Raw genomic sequence first — 15,326 nt, 5'->3', positions numbered from 1 at the left:
TTATCAACTCAATTAATCTTTTATACCCATTCTCAATCAAAGACTGCTTCTGGTTCTACTTCATACTCCAGACCTCGTCTCATCATATACCCAACGTCCTTAGTCTTGCTTATCTCCTATATCAAACTCTCGCCACTTGCCATACTTCTTGCCCATCCATCATTATCTTGAACTAAACAAATCTACAATCATGGAGACAGTCAATAAATACGTCAACGCTGCTTCGACGGCTGCTTCAACTGCCCTCTGGGGCGAGAACCCGTCTACTAGCGCTCAACAAGCTGCACAGCAGCACGGCGAAGAGCCCATCTCTGGTATTCAGGGCAAAGGACTCGCCACAGATCCCTATGATGCCGGCAATCGTGAGGGTAAGTACTGCTCAACCGCATCATCTATATCAGTTCAGACTTTCCTTCCCATACAGGGTCATCATATCTAATACACTCCCCCGCAGACCAACCCGGTGCAATTGCGACAGAAGCCAACACTGCCATCCAACTCCCCATCGTAGATGGCAAGCGGCAAGACCCCCAAGGAGGCATCTTCACAACCCACCCAGACCCATCCACAGGAGCCAAGTCGACCGACAATCTAAACACCACCATTACCACTGGCGGCGCTGCTAGCATCGAGACCTCCAGCAGCATTAGTCCCAGAACCAGCATCGCGCAGCCCATTTCCAGCGGCTGCACGGAATCTCTTGCCAGCAGCAACGGCACTGAGAATGAGCAGCGCAGCACCGCGCAGCCCGTTTCCAGCGCGTCCACGAAATCTCTTGCCAGCAGCAACGACACTGAGAAAGAGCAGCGCAGCACCGCGCAGCCCGTTTCCAGCGGCTCCACGGAACCGATTTCTGGTAACAACGATACCGAGAAGGAGCAGCGCAGCACCTCGCAAGCTGGAGAGGGTGAAAGCAGTGAAGCGCCGCACCCACCGCGCCCCCAGGATGTGAGCAAAGAGGCGCTTGAGGGCCCGCAGGGTCCGGCGCCGAGGCCTGCAGAGGAATTCGAGAATGAGTCGCAGGGGAAGAAGGGTGGTAAGAATAGTGATATTGAAAAGAGTGAGTTTTCCTACGTTTTTGTTGTATGTTCTTGGTGCTGACGGTTTTGATAGTCTTCTCGAGTGAGTCTAAGGATAGCGCGAACAGTAACAAGTCTCCTACTGGCAGTAATAAGTCTGGGACCGATTCACATAAAAGCGGAAAGCAAGGGACTATGTCGAAGGTTAAGGAGAGCGTCAAGAAGCATCTCCATCATTCGAGCTCCTAAGAGGCAATGCCACTGTTCAGAGAACATCTTGCAGCTGATGTGGTGGTGACGAAGTTCCGGATGTCTTTGCTGTGTGTCTTTTTTCATATCTTATTTAACACGTCCTCTAGTTCCTAATCCCAGGTGTATTAATGTTTGAAATGTATTTCGATTGGCTCAAATCCTGCCTTCTCTGTATGATGGAGTGAAGAGTTGGAAGAAAACACAAATCCCCAAGGGTTATAAATTGAGTCAAGATCAATGGTATTTAGCACCTAACCAAAAACAACATTCCAATTCCACGCTGAAGCAGGGTATCTCCTGTCTAAACAAAGAATCACTCGAACAACATTTTCAACTCTGCAAGTCTCTCCTTCCCCTTATCATCGTCTCCATCATCACCGCCGATCTTCAATCCCAGCGAGCCGGCAATATTCATTTTACGCTCTTGCACGCGCAGCATGCGGCCCTCGATTGAATCTTTCACCACGAACCGCGTCACATTGACATCGCGTGTTTGACCCATTCGGTGGACGCGGTCGATGGCCTGTGCTTCGATTGCGAAACTCCACCAAGGATCCATCACGAAGACATTGCTTGCGGTGGTGAGGTTGAGGCCCACACCACCGGCGCGGAGAGAGATGAGTAGGACTGTAGGAGCTGGTGTAGAGGGTGAAGGTGCAGATTTGGGTGAAGGTACACTTTTCCCGGGGGCATCGATCTCTGGATCAACAATGTCATCGTCGGTATAGCTTTCTGCTTTTGTAAACTCTGCTAGAACAGCGGCGCGAGCCTTTTGGGGCATCGAGCCATCGAGGCGGAGATATGAGATTCCGACTCGGGAAAGTTGTGGACCGATAAGGTCCAGGAAAGACGTAAATTGGGAAAAGACAACGGATTTGGTATTGGGAGGGATGCGTCCAAGATGATTGATGAGGGCATGGATCTTGGCCGAAGTGTGAGCGGAAGGAGAGAGAGGGTATATACGACGGAGGGAGATCCGTGGGGCAGGCTGAGAGCTGGTTGGCGGCGTGCTACTCACGTTGTCATCTGCGAAGGACAGCGAGGTTGAGACCGGATGTCGTACTACTTCGAATGTATTCTTTGCATCCACTGGAGCACGGCAATTGAAGCATCTTGCCTCAACGTTTTTGTTCATTTGGTGTTGCAAGAAATCTTCGAGACATTTCTTACACGCACTGTGCCAGCACGCTGTCACCGCGGGATCGATCATAGGCTCTTCGCAACAGATAGGGCATTCGCCACTTGACTCAGTCTGGATCTGCCGGAGAGCATGCGTAGTGAACTTGACCATTGTTCCGGGGGTATCTTGAGAGTCGGCATTCTTATTTTCGGTCGTGAATTGATTGATCAATTCCTGAAGATCCATATCGTCTTTCAGTTCATTCGCAGCATCAGCTGCCATTGCCGCATTCTCTTCATCTGCGACGATGGCTTTATTGCGGGTCATCACGGGATGACAGCAGGTCTGACGAAGACGGAGAATTTGTGCAAAGATTGTGCTGTAAGACTGCAACAGTGTGCCAGCCTCGACATTGTCATTGTAAGTTCGTTTCGCTCGTGTAAATATGCAGTCGTAAATTTCCCGTTCTCGCTTCGGTAGCTCCACCTCCTCAATTGTGACTGTCTTTTTGGGCAAGGGAACTAATGGCTCGCCTTCTGGAGTTTTCATCGATTTGGTTCGCCGAAGAACAAGAGGTTCCAGTACACTTTGGACGACGTTGAGGGCGCGTACATATTCTTTAGATTCAAACGGCACGGTGATGAACGTCTTCCAAAAGGAAAAATTGCTCCATGGTTCAACTCTTAGGAAGCGCACCAGACTGAAGAGATCCTCCAGACGATTGACAATCGGCGTGCCAGTCAGTGCCCATCGATGGGTTGCCTTCAACTCACAGCATGACCTAGCAGATTTAGAACGCCGATTCTTGATCACATGAGCCTCATCGAGTATGACGCGGAAGAATTCTACAGAGAACAAGCCTCCATTTGCACTGGGCCCAAAGGCAGATTGGAGGGCGAGCTGGCGGAATTCTGAAAGGACTACACCATAGCTGGTGACAATTACCTGGGGAGCCGATGCATATTTGGATTCGCAACATAAATCCCTCAAATTGACAGCCTTGTCTGACCCATAGTAAACAAGAACTCTCAATGTTCCCGCTTTAAGTGCCTCGCTTTCCCATTGGGAGATTAGCGATGTAGGTGCAACGACTAGAGTGGTATACGGTGCGGGAATCACTCCAGTAGAGTTGGGCATTCTGGCAAGGTCATTCACAGAGCTAAGGCCATTCATAATCTGCGGATCCGGCTCAGCTCTGTGTGAATGCACCAGACTGAGCATCTCGATAGTTTTCCCAAGTCCCATTTCATCAGCCAGGATTCCGCCCCGGCATTGTTGCTCCTGAGCAGGGAAGTCAACACTGAGGTCTCCCGAATAAGGATTGACATAAAAGTGGTCAATGTTCTGAACTTGTGGTAACTCTTTATCGTCCACATCTTTTATGGGCCAAGTGTATTGTTCCCACAAAGGATGCATTGACTTGTCTCGGGTATCTTTGGAGTCTCTCTCTTTTGACAGCATCCAATGAAGAGCTTGTTGTTGATATTTACGCAGATTAAGCGTGAACGTGGGTGCTGGATCTGCTGCTGGCATGTTGAAATCAAATGACTGCGCCTTCCGATATAGCGTGTCGAGCTGATCCTCTTCTAGTTCTTCGGTCTCCTCTTCTGCAGATGAATCATTGGGATCCTTGGTTGATTTGGATTTGTCCTTTTCTTTCTTCATGCCGTCGTATTGCTCTGCAATTTCAGCGGCACGCAAAATGCCATCTCTCTTGTGCTTTTCTGTGGTGGGGTTGGTCGACGTAGGATGGAGATTGATCTCCTGAAACAGCTTTACAAGAGCGACTTGCCTCAGTCGTAGAGTCTTTTCCTCGGTGCTCTCTTTCTCTTCAAACAGTCCAGTGGACCTGTTGTCATTAACATTCAAAGCAGCGAACGCACCACTCTGGAAGGCTTCTTTGCGCATGTAAACCCGAAGTTGCAAGTATATGGTATCATTGACTCGCACCCTATCGGGTACAAACACACAGACTCCTTCAAACCGACAGATCTTCTGATCAATCAGCGTAGAAACCCATTCAGCCGTCTCGTGCGGAAGCCTTCCAATTTCTTGGCCCGAGGTGTTTGTAAATCGAGTCAGAACGTCGCTTTTCTGGTTGACAAATGCCTTGCCTCCTCGACCACGTTTCATTGTTGGCTGTGAGCGTGCACGTTCAATATTTACGGGATCCCCATGCTTGAGAAATGCTAGGCCACTCCTGGTTGCCCATCCTCCCACACCAAAGGCGCCAACATATCGTGCGGGTGGCTGATTTCGCAGAACCGATTCACTGCCTATCGGGAGTTCAGGACTAAGGTTTACCTGGACAGGAGTTTGTCGATTTCTGACAGAAACGCCGCCACTTAAACGCCCGGGTTTCCTCCACGATCCGTCGAAGTATATGTTGACAGCCCGTTCGATGTTATTGGAAGCGGCCGACTGGATGGTCCTGATGGAATCTGCGGACAACTGCTCCCCCACAATGCTGGTAAAAAGGTCGACATCAAACCCATCTGCAACGGTGTGTGATATGGTGGTACTGGTAGTCACTTCCTCTATTTTCTGCCGGCCTGCGCCATTCTGGGGCTGTGAGGCACTAGATACAGCAGGTAAATCCGGGCCAGCCGTTCGGATCTGTGTATCCTGCTGCTCGATCTCGTTATCCAAGCCAGGGGAGCTTTCGGGAATGCGTTCGAGAGACCGGAGCTCTAGCGTGGCGTCATGATCCGTCCGAGGATCGTGGTGTTCCTCGCTCTTCGGGCAATGACCAGATAAGGACGCGTCCGTTTCTCGGGCCTTAGTCGGTAAAGGCGATTCTGGAGGATCTGTGAAGAAACGCTGTCTCTTTGCTGGTCGTTTCTCATCATCCTCACTCATATTCGCTGTAACATTGAGTCTTTTGATGGCGAAGATGAAAAAGTTGAGTCGAGGAGACGCGCCGAGAAACGCGAAGTCAGGCGGATCGACGTCAGCGGTTTACAGATTTACAGAATGCGAGGCCACTACAACGCAGGCCCTGGATTATTTTTCATTTTCGTTCTTGGGATGCATCTCATTTGACATGATTTTCTGATATTTTCCTCTATTTTTTTCTTGTTCTATGCACACCTCCAGCGCCCAATCCACGCGCTGACAAAGATTGGTGCTCGGCCAATGCCTTTCGCCGCATTACATCGCCAAACCTTTTCCCCGGAGCCGCAACTACGACAGCTTTCCACATAATGTCTTTCCTCGGGCCAAGGAGCCCTTTCCAGGCAAGCAGAGCCTGCCGATTCAATATTCGAACCGTTCAATCACAAAAACGACACTTCAGCAGGACACCATTTGCTGCGGCATCGCTGACCGCGGAAGAGGTCCAAGGCGCTCACAAATACTGTGTTGCTTTACTCTCGTATGCCACACCTTGCATTCATATCTGATCCTTCGAGCGCATTAAAACGTCGAAGATCTATATATTTCTGATTGCTAACAGGAGGTTTCTCACTATCAGAAAGTATGACCGACCCTCCTACACACTGAGCACCTTCATCCCGCGACATGCCCAATCATTCTATATAGCGCTGCGCGCATTAAATGTCTCCCTCTCCATGATCCCCGACACAACTTCTTCTCCCACAATCGGACTGATGCGACTCCAATTCTGGCGCGACGCCGTAACGAAAATCCTGGCCGGAACACCACCAAAAGAACCCGTTGCTATTTTGCTTGCATCCGCCATCTCCGAGCTCCATGAACGTACGCAGGGCCGCGCGCGGATAAGCAAGGGCTGGTTGACTCGTATAATTAACTCGCGAGAGCAAACCTTAACCAACGATCCATACCCAAATATCGCGGCGCTCGAGTCCTACTCCGAGAACACATACTCGACGCTCATGTACCTCACTCTATCTGCGTTGCCCATGGCTTCGGTAACTGCCGACCATGTTGCATCCCATATTGGAAAGGCAGTGGGAATTACAGCTGTGTTGCGTGGATTGCCGTTTGTTGCATTCCCCGCACCGGCTGCTCAGGCACCCCCTGGCGGGGCTGCGAACGCCATTGGTGGGGGTACGAAGCAGGGCGCTGTGATGCTGCCTCTGGATGTTATGGCACAGGCAGGCGTGAAGGAGGAGGATGTCCTCCGGTACGGAGCTCAAGCCGAGGGCCTCCGGGATGCGGTCTTCACCGTTGCGACGCGCGCAAGTGATCATTTAATCACCGTGCAGCAGATGTTGAGTAATCTGAAGGCGGGAGAGGATGTTGGCCATGACTTCGAGCATGAGGGCGAAGAGGGACATGAATACGATGTCTCTTCGAGTGCTCGAAGCGGCGAGTCGCCTCTTGATGAGATCAACCGGGCGTTTGGTGTCTTCCTGCCGGCGGTTGGCACACGTTTGTGGTTGGATCGCTTGGAAAAGCAAGACTTTGATATTTTCAGCCCGGAGTTACTTAAATCAGACTGGCGACTTCCGTGGAAGGCCTACTCGGCTTATCGACGGAGGTCTCTTGACTGATGACATTCGAACTGTGTATGATATGTATCTATAGACAATCAAGACCGTCGGTGACTTCTTTGTACATTACAGATAGAAAAACAGTTGTCTCGAGTTTTGTTGCCAGGGATTACAGAAGTGATGTTCAGTTAAAAAAATATCAATACAAGAACCAACAAGGTATATACAAAGAATATGTGTACAAATAGAAAGACGCTCAAGCTAAACGCCTGTATTGAATAACACCTTGGTACAAGGAGTATAAAAATAACCCGAGACTCGCGTATGATTCACTTTTTCCTTTGCCGTCTCTGCTTCCTCGAGCTAACAATCAAACGTCTCTGAGCGAGCATCACAGCGTAGCGCTTGATTTTGTCACGCCTAAAATATAGATTAGTGCCAGTCTTTTCCAATGATATTAAATTAGCACTTACATCAGGATAATAGTTGTGGCCAAGACGAACGGTACCGCGATCTGCCAGAAATATCTGTGAAGGTCAGCATTGCATTCATCAAGGAGACAAAGGAACGTACGATTCATTATGTTCGATCGCATCAAAAGTCTTGAAGTTCATTCCGAAATAACCCTTGGAATGCTGTCAGCAACAAACCTCAATGGATTAGAGGCATTGAAAGCGTACGTACCGTCAAGACTGTCATGGGAAGATAAAGGCAAGTTACAAGTGTGAGCTGCTTCATACTCTCGTTCTGGTAGGCACCTACGCAGCACGTTAGTTGGGGTTCTGCGTGGAATACAAGAAAAACCTACCAATGGTGTTGAAAATGAGGTCTATCATGTTATCAGCGTTGCGCCGCATTTGATCGTACCCTTCAACGATAGTAATGCAGTGATCCAGGGCGTCACCCAAGTATGTATGGCACATGGAACTGATCGTAACACTGGTGCCTCCAAGGCTTTTCAAATTCGGAGTCACAAGCCCAAAATAAGGGCGGGGCTCAGCTGTCTCCGCAGGAGCCGTAGACGGGCTAAGAGGATTTCGCAATACACCAAGTCCAGGCGTGCCAACGGGTTCGGATCGGTGGTCACGGAGAGCATTGATCACTGCCACAATGGGCTGCATGGAGTTCCGTAGAATAGCGATCTCAGATGTTAAGATATACAACGATTTGGATTGCTCAATGTCTGGATCAGTCAGGACCTCCAGCTCGAGGTCTCCGATGGCATCTTGATAGGCCATAGTGACTGGGATTGCAAGATCGATCACGGCATCAAGAATGGCTTGCAAGAGCATGCTGGCATCGCACGACTGTCGAAGTATAGTTTCAGGTGAATTGAGACGCCTGACAATTGGGGCTTCAACGTCATCCGCGCTGGTTTCGAAGAAAGAAGTCACCGTATTATCGGCATGGAGGAAGATCGCAACTTGCTCCAAAGTAACACACAGTCCTTTAGCAGCAAGCGCAGCATGACGTTCCATGAACTCAATCCGATCTTCGTTGGGACCACCGCGATACCGTTGGAGACTCCTTGCAGTCGTTTCTGTGATGGTACCAACATCCCCGAAATGAGAAGTGTGTTTGGAACCACCCCGTCCGAGGCCAGGTCGGACACTCGATAATGTCGCCTTCGCTTTGCGCTCTGGGCGCGCGGATGATCTGAATCTGAAAATGTCCTTTAACGCGGCCATAACAACATTCCGTTTCGTAGGTAGCTTCAACGAAACCGAGCTCTTGTCACTGGAAACCGAGCTCTTCCGGTCCCTAGACTTCCATCGACTCACCGAAGCTCCGTCCTCATCTTCCGAATCGGAGTCGACTTCCTGGATCTTCATCAATTTCTGCAAAGTCAACACGACAAAAGCGTGGTCCGAGTACCAGTCTGCCTTCGTGCGATTGGTTGTATGAACAACGTCTTCAATCGCAAGTCGATGCAATCTTTTATGGTTTCCGAGAATCTTGATCACGTCCCAGCTCAATCCGTTGACATTGATCCAGCGACATTGCACCCAAGGCTCTCTCTCCCGCTTCAAAAAGTCTTCCAGCGTGTCGTTGTCTAGCACATACTGTCGCATTTCATTTTGAGAAAAGTCCACCACCGTGATCTCGCAGCGTCGGTGCAGGTCCGCGGGTATATTTGACGCCCATTCCGACGTGTACGTGGGGAGCGGCTTCGTCGGATCGATACCGGGCTCGGTTCCTGGCTGCCAGTTGGGATCATGCGCAAATCCCTCGGGGTGATATGAGCGGGCAGTATTCGAGCGTCTGGTTCGGCGTTTTGTTGTTTCATTGGTATTCACTCGTTCTGCAGCTGTACTGAACGCGGGGAATGAGCTCCCCTCTCTGTCCCTTCCTGTTGGAGATGCTTGAGAGCCAACTGATGGGCGACCAGCCTCGATATCAACTTCGGATTGTGCCATACCATGGTGTGCATAATCGAGTGAGTGTACACTCATTCTCACGGCTCAATTAGATGCGCACATCCAATTGGGTCGTGGAATGACGGGTTTTCATCGGCTCCAAAACTGAATGCCCTTTGTCTCGACGATACGCAGCAGGGATCAAGGCAATGCGGTCTTTGAGTAGCTCTTGCCAGAGAGTATAGATCACAAAGAATTCGGGTTTGATCGTGTCTCATTGGGACACCACTGGTCCATGTGAGAACATATCGGACTCGTGGGGGGATATGACGTCGAGGAGGCGTTGATGGTCCGCCGTGTGTGCAGACAACCAAGACAAGCCCCGTTGCAAAGAAAGTTGTACGGAGGATATTGGCATGAGAATGAATCAATCGAAGAATGAAGAAAAGAAAAATTAGCAGAAACAGGAGACACAGGGGGTCATGTCTCCACGTCGCATATCGCACGGAGCACAGGGGTGTAGGTGGAGTATTCTTCCCGTCTGACCTTATTTAATGGCGGCTTGGTATACGCAATGGTCAGTTCGTTACATTGCACAGTTGGATTTGAGAATCTGCATTCATACACATATAAAGTACACAGCTTTTGTCTCGTCAACCACATCACTATGCACCATACAATAACGCCGTCCCAATGCTGGTTTCCAACCATCCCAGATATAACAACCTCCGCCCAAATAGTCAAGATCGGTAAGTAGAGCAATAATTACAGTGAAAAATAAGATGTCAGAAAAATACAAGAATGAAAATGAGAGCAAATAGCCGGCACTAAGCGCGGGCTGTAGGCCGTGGTTTCCAAGAAGGACGGTGGAGTCCCAGGCCCTGCTTGCTCCCATGGGAATTAGCCCGGGGGCTGTGGAAATCAGGATACAACACTGAATCCAAATCTATCAGAACCGCCCGCTGGGGCTTTGGTGAGGACCAGCCGGTGGATTTGCCAGCAACTTTGGTGGCTGAGGTAGGAGCGCGAGAAGTGCTGTCGCTAGTAGCTGTCCGACGGATCTTCTCCTTGATGATATCACGAAGCTCTTTGTCATCCTTGGTGATCTGAGCTTTGATGAAATCAATGTCATTAGAGGCTTGAAGGGCGGACATGACGGACTCGCGGGGGGTGTATGGATATTGGTCGGGATTTGGAGGAGACTGTGGGATGATGGAAGGGTCCAAGAAAGCCTCCTGATCTTTTTCCAGAAGCTGAGTAATATCCAGTGTTTCACCATGAGGAATTTTGTGGGGATGCGAAGGAGTGACACAGTCCATGTCGACTTCTTTGCGAAGTACATGGTCGATATCGACAGCTGAGAAATAGGCACAAGACTGGGGGAGGTCATCAATGCCTACTTGCTGCGAAAAGAGGGCACGGGTCCAGACGTTGGCAACCTGCAATGCCATCGCGGCGCGGTACCTATCCTCATTTTTGACAAGATAACGGATTTCATCGTGAACAGTGATGGCCAAGCGAGCTTGGATATTGAATTGTCGGATGAGATAGTCCATGCCAACAATCAAAAGGTGAAGATAATCAACGCCCGATGACTGAATGGCCCAATTGATTCGAGATGTCATGAAACTGCCTTTGTTGATGAAACGTCGCATGAGCGCCTCAGTGATTCCAGCACCCAAGACCGGCGTTCGGGGCCGTTCCTGATCCGCAAACTCTTCCAGTTTATTGAATACAAAAGATTCGGTACCACCTCGCCAGAAAGGTGTCTCACTCAAGTGGCGCCGTGAAGTGCGCGTTCCTTTGGTCTCTTTGTATAGATTTTGCGCGGTCTCCTGTGTCTGCTTTTCGGTCAAAGAAGGGTTGAACTGGCGAAGCAAGGTAGCGGCAAACTTGACGCCAGCCCCGTAGATTCGGCCGTAGTTGAAGACCTTAGCATCGTTACGCGAGATACCCAGGATTGAGGCACTTCGTGAGTGGAGATCTGTTCCTTCAGCTTTAGATCCTTCTAAACACATGAAACCAATGGCATTTCCCCCGTGGATTTGGAATGGGGCATCTCCGACAAGACTTGCAATCCATAACTCTTGGGAGTCAACATCGGCTCCGACAAACGAGTAACCTGGTGGTGCTTTGATCATGGCCTTCAGCTCTGACCCCACTCGGTTGGCTTTGGCGTTACTTGCAGTCAGCCAGGTATTTTCCACAGCACGTCGAGTGATGGTTCCCATAGGGATAATTTGGGGTAAAATGAAACCGACACGGTTGTCGCTCGTTTCGCTTTTCTGTCCGCTCTTCTGCACTTGATCTTCATAGACCACGATTTGGCTTTTGATGCGATCTCGGGCGCTGATCCAATATGAGCATGAGGCGTTCAGATCCAGCGCTTTTTTGGCAAGTTCGTACTGGGATGAAAGGATCCCGCGCTCAAAATACTGCATATATCCTTTGCCAAGCGGATTGGTACACCTAGCCTGTGGGCCGTCTTTGTGGGGAATTTTGAAGTATGTGGCTTTGTTGTCCTCTCGTAACTCGAGATTCTTTTCCTCGGCCATATCACACATAACGACTGGCTGATTCTCATACTGTTGAAGCTGATCACGCGGAACGCGGAACGTCCATCCGTGCAAATCCGACCATACAAGGGGGTGATTGTCCCATGACAGTTTGAGCAAGATAGGTGCAATGCGAGTTCGTACTGTCAAATTGATATCTGCGGCATTGGAGACAAAAAGATCCTTGTACCACTTGGGCATTCCTGGTTTCTTCTGTCTGGCTGCCGGCCGGGGAGGGTCCCCCTTTTTCTTTCCTTTCACCATTTTGATCTCCTGGCCTGACCAGTCCAGCTGTCGTAGCCAAGGATCAATTGTGTAGAACTCCGGTTGCTCTTTGCATTTCAATGCCTCGTCGCATAATTCAAGCAATTTACTTTGTACCTCGTCAAGTCGCTGGTGATATATTTCTTCTGCGCTAGCGAGATACTCTCCCCAGGTCTGATTGACTGGCAAAATGACAGAGGACAAGTGTCGAAGAGCGCCGAAACTGACGGGATGTGGACAAGTCTCGAGGAAGTTGGGGAAGACCTTCCGATAAACACGGTGGGTGATGGCAACATCCGCCGCACAGTAGTCGAGAAGTTCCTCCAGTCTGCCCACGATAGAGTCACGATCAAGTTCACCAAAAAGATCTCTCTGCGCCTTGTCAATGGTGACATCACAATGAAACTTGGCCACGTCTCGCAATGAATTGACCGAGCTTCGTCCCACCCAAAGCTCTTCTTCTTCTTCCCTCAGCATGTTATTTTCGAGAAGCGCCGCAAGCTCCACAGAATCGTGCTCATTTGCAATTTTATCCCTCAAGTCCTGGTTCTTTTTATGTCGCATCCAAGTCGGTCTCTGCTGTGAACACATGCCATTGACCGCAACGTGAAGGGACATAGTGTCAAGGAAGAAATTTTGGGACTGTTGCATGTTGTATTCCTCAAGGACACGGGCTCGGTCGTAACCAATGTTGTGGCCAACCACGATGCGAGGTTTGGTAGGATCGCCCAAGGGTATAAGCTGGGTTTTATTGTTCGACTCACCGAGCAGCCATGGTGAAAGCCATGCATACCATGCTGTCGGACTCACTGCGCAAGCCATGACTGCGAATGAGTTATCCTTATACATGACCTCGGTGTCAAATGTAAGCATTGATTCATTGGGGGCATCAACGGGCTCAGTGGTGCCGTCGGTATGGTATTTTGTCCACCCACTACGTTTCACCCATTTGCGTGGTTTGGATGGACAGTTGAGAGCTGCATATGATTTCGCGTTTGTCAAGTAGGGCTCGGACGAATCCATGCCGAGTTTGTAGAAATGTTCATCCAGAGTCTCGCCCTTGAGCATAGGAAGATCAAATGCAACAGGGCCAGCGCCACTTTGGGATTTCCCCAGGAGCTCATGTCTAGCCAAATGATCCTTGGAAAGTGCGACTAGTTCTGGGTTCGGGACCCGACCTTTGTTCGGGAACACTTGGGAATGGACATAATCGCTTAATTGTTGGACTCCGATTTCATTGAATCTGGATGACGAAGGAACTGGGTACGATCAGTTATCGGCTCTTTTTTTAATTTTTCCAAAGCGAAGCACATACCAGAGAGAGATCTTCTCGTTTGATCAACAATTTCAGCTGATGTCGAGGAAAGCCTTATATGCGCCTGGTGCAGTATGTTCCATGATTGCGTTCCGACTGGGGATGACCAGCCTAGCCGTGCACAGGACCTTAAAGCACCACCCCTGGAACAAGGAGTGCGGGAAGATCTCCAAGATAACATCATAGGAACAAAAATGTTGACAATGTTAGGTCATATTAGAAGATCCGATCACAGCCAGAAGGCTGCACGAGCGATTTGGAGAGAAACTTCTGCTAGCAATAATGCAGTAAAGAATAACTCGAGAGACGTAATTTCCATATCATGGCCTATCACAATATCCCAGATCCGGGCGTCATGCAGTTCGGAAAATCACCTTTTCCTATCTGACCGCCTTCTACTTACAGACACATCGCAGTATTCTGCCGCCATATTTCCCGGCCCAAACAATTTCCGATCGGAATATTAAATCTCCGCTCTACCGCCCGCGCATCTCTTCCATCCGATCGGCATTTTGTTTATCCGATCCCGCTTTGACCGCCTTCTTATTTCAGACAATCATCACGTGCCTTATCGATAAGATGTCCAGCTGGTTCTCGTGGCGGGGTCTGTGGCGGCGATCGCTGGAGTTTCCAAGGCCTCTACTGGGATTCAATGAAGCTGTTGAACTGGAACCTGTTGGTTCCCTCGGTGTCTCAAATTCTGCAGATACTGAAACTTCCCAGTTTCCTCGGATAGTTCAAACCATCTTCTCGTTTACACAGGCACATGAATTGCCTTTCACACCACCACCTGCACCTACCGTCCCTACCTTTGTTGATCTCCCCTTCGGTGACGCCATCTCTCTCAACTCGCCTCACCCTTCCTCCAACTCCGACGCAGACCTCAAATCCCCGTCAGTCGAGATGAGTGACGACGAGCCTGAGGTTGTTGACCTGACAGCCAGCACGCCCCGGCGACGCACCGCTATTCCTGTGTCGTCGTCTCCGCCAACCGCCTTTGATCACTTGCCTCCTTTTTCCCGCGGTAGACAGCCAGTTGCTTCTCGTGGTATTAAGCGTAGCAACAATCAACCGGGAGAGTCCTCCGCTTCAGCTTCGGCGCGTGCCAACAATATCTCCCTCGCGATGGATCTAACAGGTAACTCAGGCTCGATTGAAGTACCTCACTCATCTGCTAATATAAGAGAGCCAGAGACAGCAATGGCGGAGCGACCAGTCCAGGGAGAACCGAGCCCCAAGCGTCTGCGACCAACCCTCCCCTCAAACAATTTCGAGCGCGCAAATCCTTCCGAACACGGAATTCATTCCGGACCAAAAGGACCCGACGAGAACGAACCTAAGCAGAACTCCAACCCCCTCCTCGCATACCGGTGCCCGATCTGCTTGGAAACCCCAGAATGTTGGACTTCGTCCGTATGCGGTATGTTTTTGATACTCTGCAGGCCTGGTTTTCTTTACGCTAGGGCTTTTACTGATCCTTCATTCATAGGCCATTTATTCTGCCACCGATGTATTTATGATCATCTGGAGTTTAGTTCGCGCCACTCGAACGGCGACACTTCTAAGAAATCCAAGGGCACATGCCCAGTTTGTCGGACCCCAATCTCGCGAAGTGACTCTGGAAAGTCTCGAGGTCTCGTTCCGATCATTTTCCAAACGAGAAAGCGAGATGATCCCTCTCCTACCGTTTGAAACCATCACATCAGCTTTTTCTCCCCTGTTTTTCAATACTTGATTCTTTCTCCGCTCTTTTTTCCCCGTCCTCTACACTACACATGTACTTCTCGGAGTTTGGGAACGGATGGCTTCTACGAAATCTTGCATCAGCGACCTGCATTCGGAGTTAACGAGCTGGGCTTGAGGAAAGGTGGTTTCCTTTTGTTTTTTTGTCTCGCCAAATAAGCAAGACACTCAGGGCATCACCAATGGCGTTTCCGTACTCTCATTGTGTTCAACTTTGCGTTTGTCTTGTGTACATTCTATCCCCGGTCCACAGGAAGCATCATTTGCCTAGTTAGGCCCCCTCGGA

At 49.9% G+C, this 15,326-nt stretch overlaps 6 protein-coding genes across 6 annotated transcripts; 3 read left to right on the top strand and 3 right to left on the bottom strand.

Annotated features, from left to right (window-relative positions):
• Positions 1–190: 190 nt before the first annotated feature.
• On the top strand, positions 191–1,268 carry N7457_004508 (uncharacterized protein; the record flags this gene model as incomplete). The annotated part of the gene is made up of 3 exons (XM_057175553.1): positions 191–368; positions 455–1,060; positions 1,114–1,268. The coding sequence occupies 3 exons, from the start codon at positions 191–193 to the stop codon at positions 1,266–1,268; spliced, it is 939 nt and encodes a 312-aa protein (XP_057032600.1).
• Positions 1,269–1,584: 316 nt separating this feature from the next.
• On the bottom strand, positions 1,585–5,250 carry N7457_004507 (DEAD/DEAH box helicase; the record flags this gene model as incomplete). The annotated part of the gene is made up of 1 exon (XM_057175552.1): positions 1,585–5,250. The coding sequence occupies one exon, from the start codon at positions 5,248–5,250 to the stop codon at positions 1,585–1,587; it is 3,666 nt and encodes a 1,221-aa protein (XP_057032599.1).
• Positions 5,251–5,594: 344 nt separating this feature from the next.
• On the top strand, positions 5,595–6,866 carry N7457_004506 (uncharacterized protein; the record flags this gene model as incomplete). The annotated part of the gene is made up of 2 exons (XM_057175551.1): positions 5,595–5,764; positions 5,846–6,866. 2 exons carry the CDS (start codon positions 5,595–5,597, stop codon positions 6,864–6,866), a joined length of 1,191 nt encoding a protein of 396 aa, XP_057032598.1.
• Positions 6,867–7,135: 269 nt separating this feature from the next.
• N7457_004505 (putative CorA family metal ion transporter) lies at positions 7,136–9,259 on the bottom strand (the record flags this gene model as incomplete). Its single annotated transcript, XM_057175550.1, has 5 exons — positions 7,136–7,226; positions 7,280–7,333; positions 7,380–7,441; positions 7,491–7,564; positions 7,615–9,259. 5 exons carry the CDS (start codon positions 9,257–9,259, stop codon positions 7,136–7,138), a joined length of 1,926 nt encoding a protein of 641 aa, XP_057032597.1.
• A 731-nt stretch (positions 9,260–9,990) lies between these two features.
• N7457_004504 (DNA-directed DNA polymerase gamma MIP1) lies at positions 9,991–13,050 on the bottom strand (the record flags this gene model as incomplete). The annotated part of the gene is made up of 1 exon (XM_057175549.1): positions 9,991–13,050. One exon carries the CDS (start codon positions 13,048–13,050, stop codon positions 9,991–9,993), a length of 3,060 nt encoding a protein of 1,019 aa, XP_057032596.1.
• An 826-nt stretch (positions 13,051–13,876) lies between these two features.
• On the top strand, positions 13,877–14,989 carry N7457_004503 (uncharacterized protein; the record flags this gene model as incomplete). The annotated part of the gene is made up of 2 exons (XM_057175548.1): positions 13,877–14,717; positions 14,787–14,989. 2 exons carry the CDS (start codon positions 13,877–13,879, stop codon positions 14,987–14,989), a joined length of 1,044 nt encoding a protein of 347 aa, XP_057032595.1.
• Positions 14,990–15,326: the final 337 nt, after the last annotated feature.

Source organism: Penicillium paradoxum (genome assembly GCF_028828445.1).
Source record: "Penicillium paradoxum strain IBT 22861 chromosome Unknown utg000004l_segment0_segment0, whole genome shotgun sequence".
Classification (NCBI taxonomy): Eukaryota; Fungi; Ascomycota; class Eurotiomycetes; order Eurotiales; family Aspergillaceae; genus Penicillium; species Penicillium paradoxum.
This window is presented reverse-complemented; position numbering and strand designations above follow the sequence as displayed.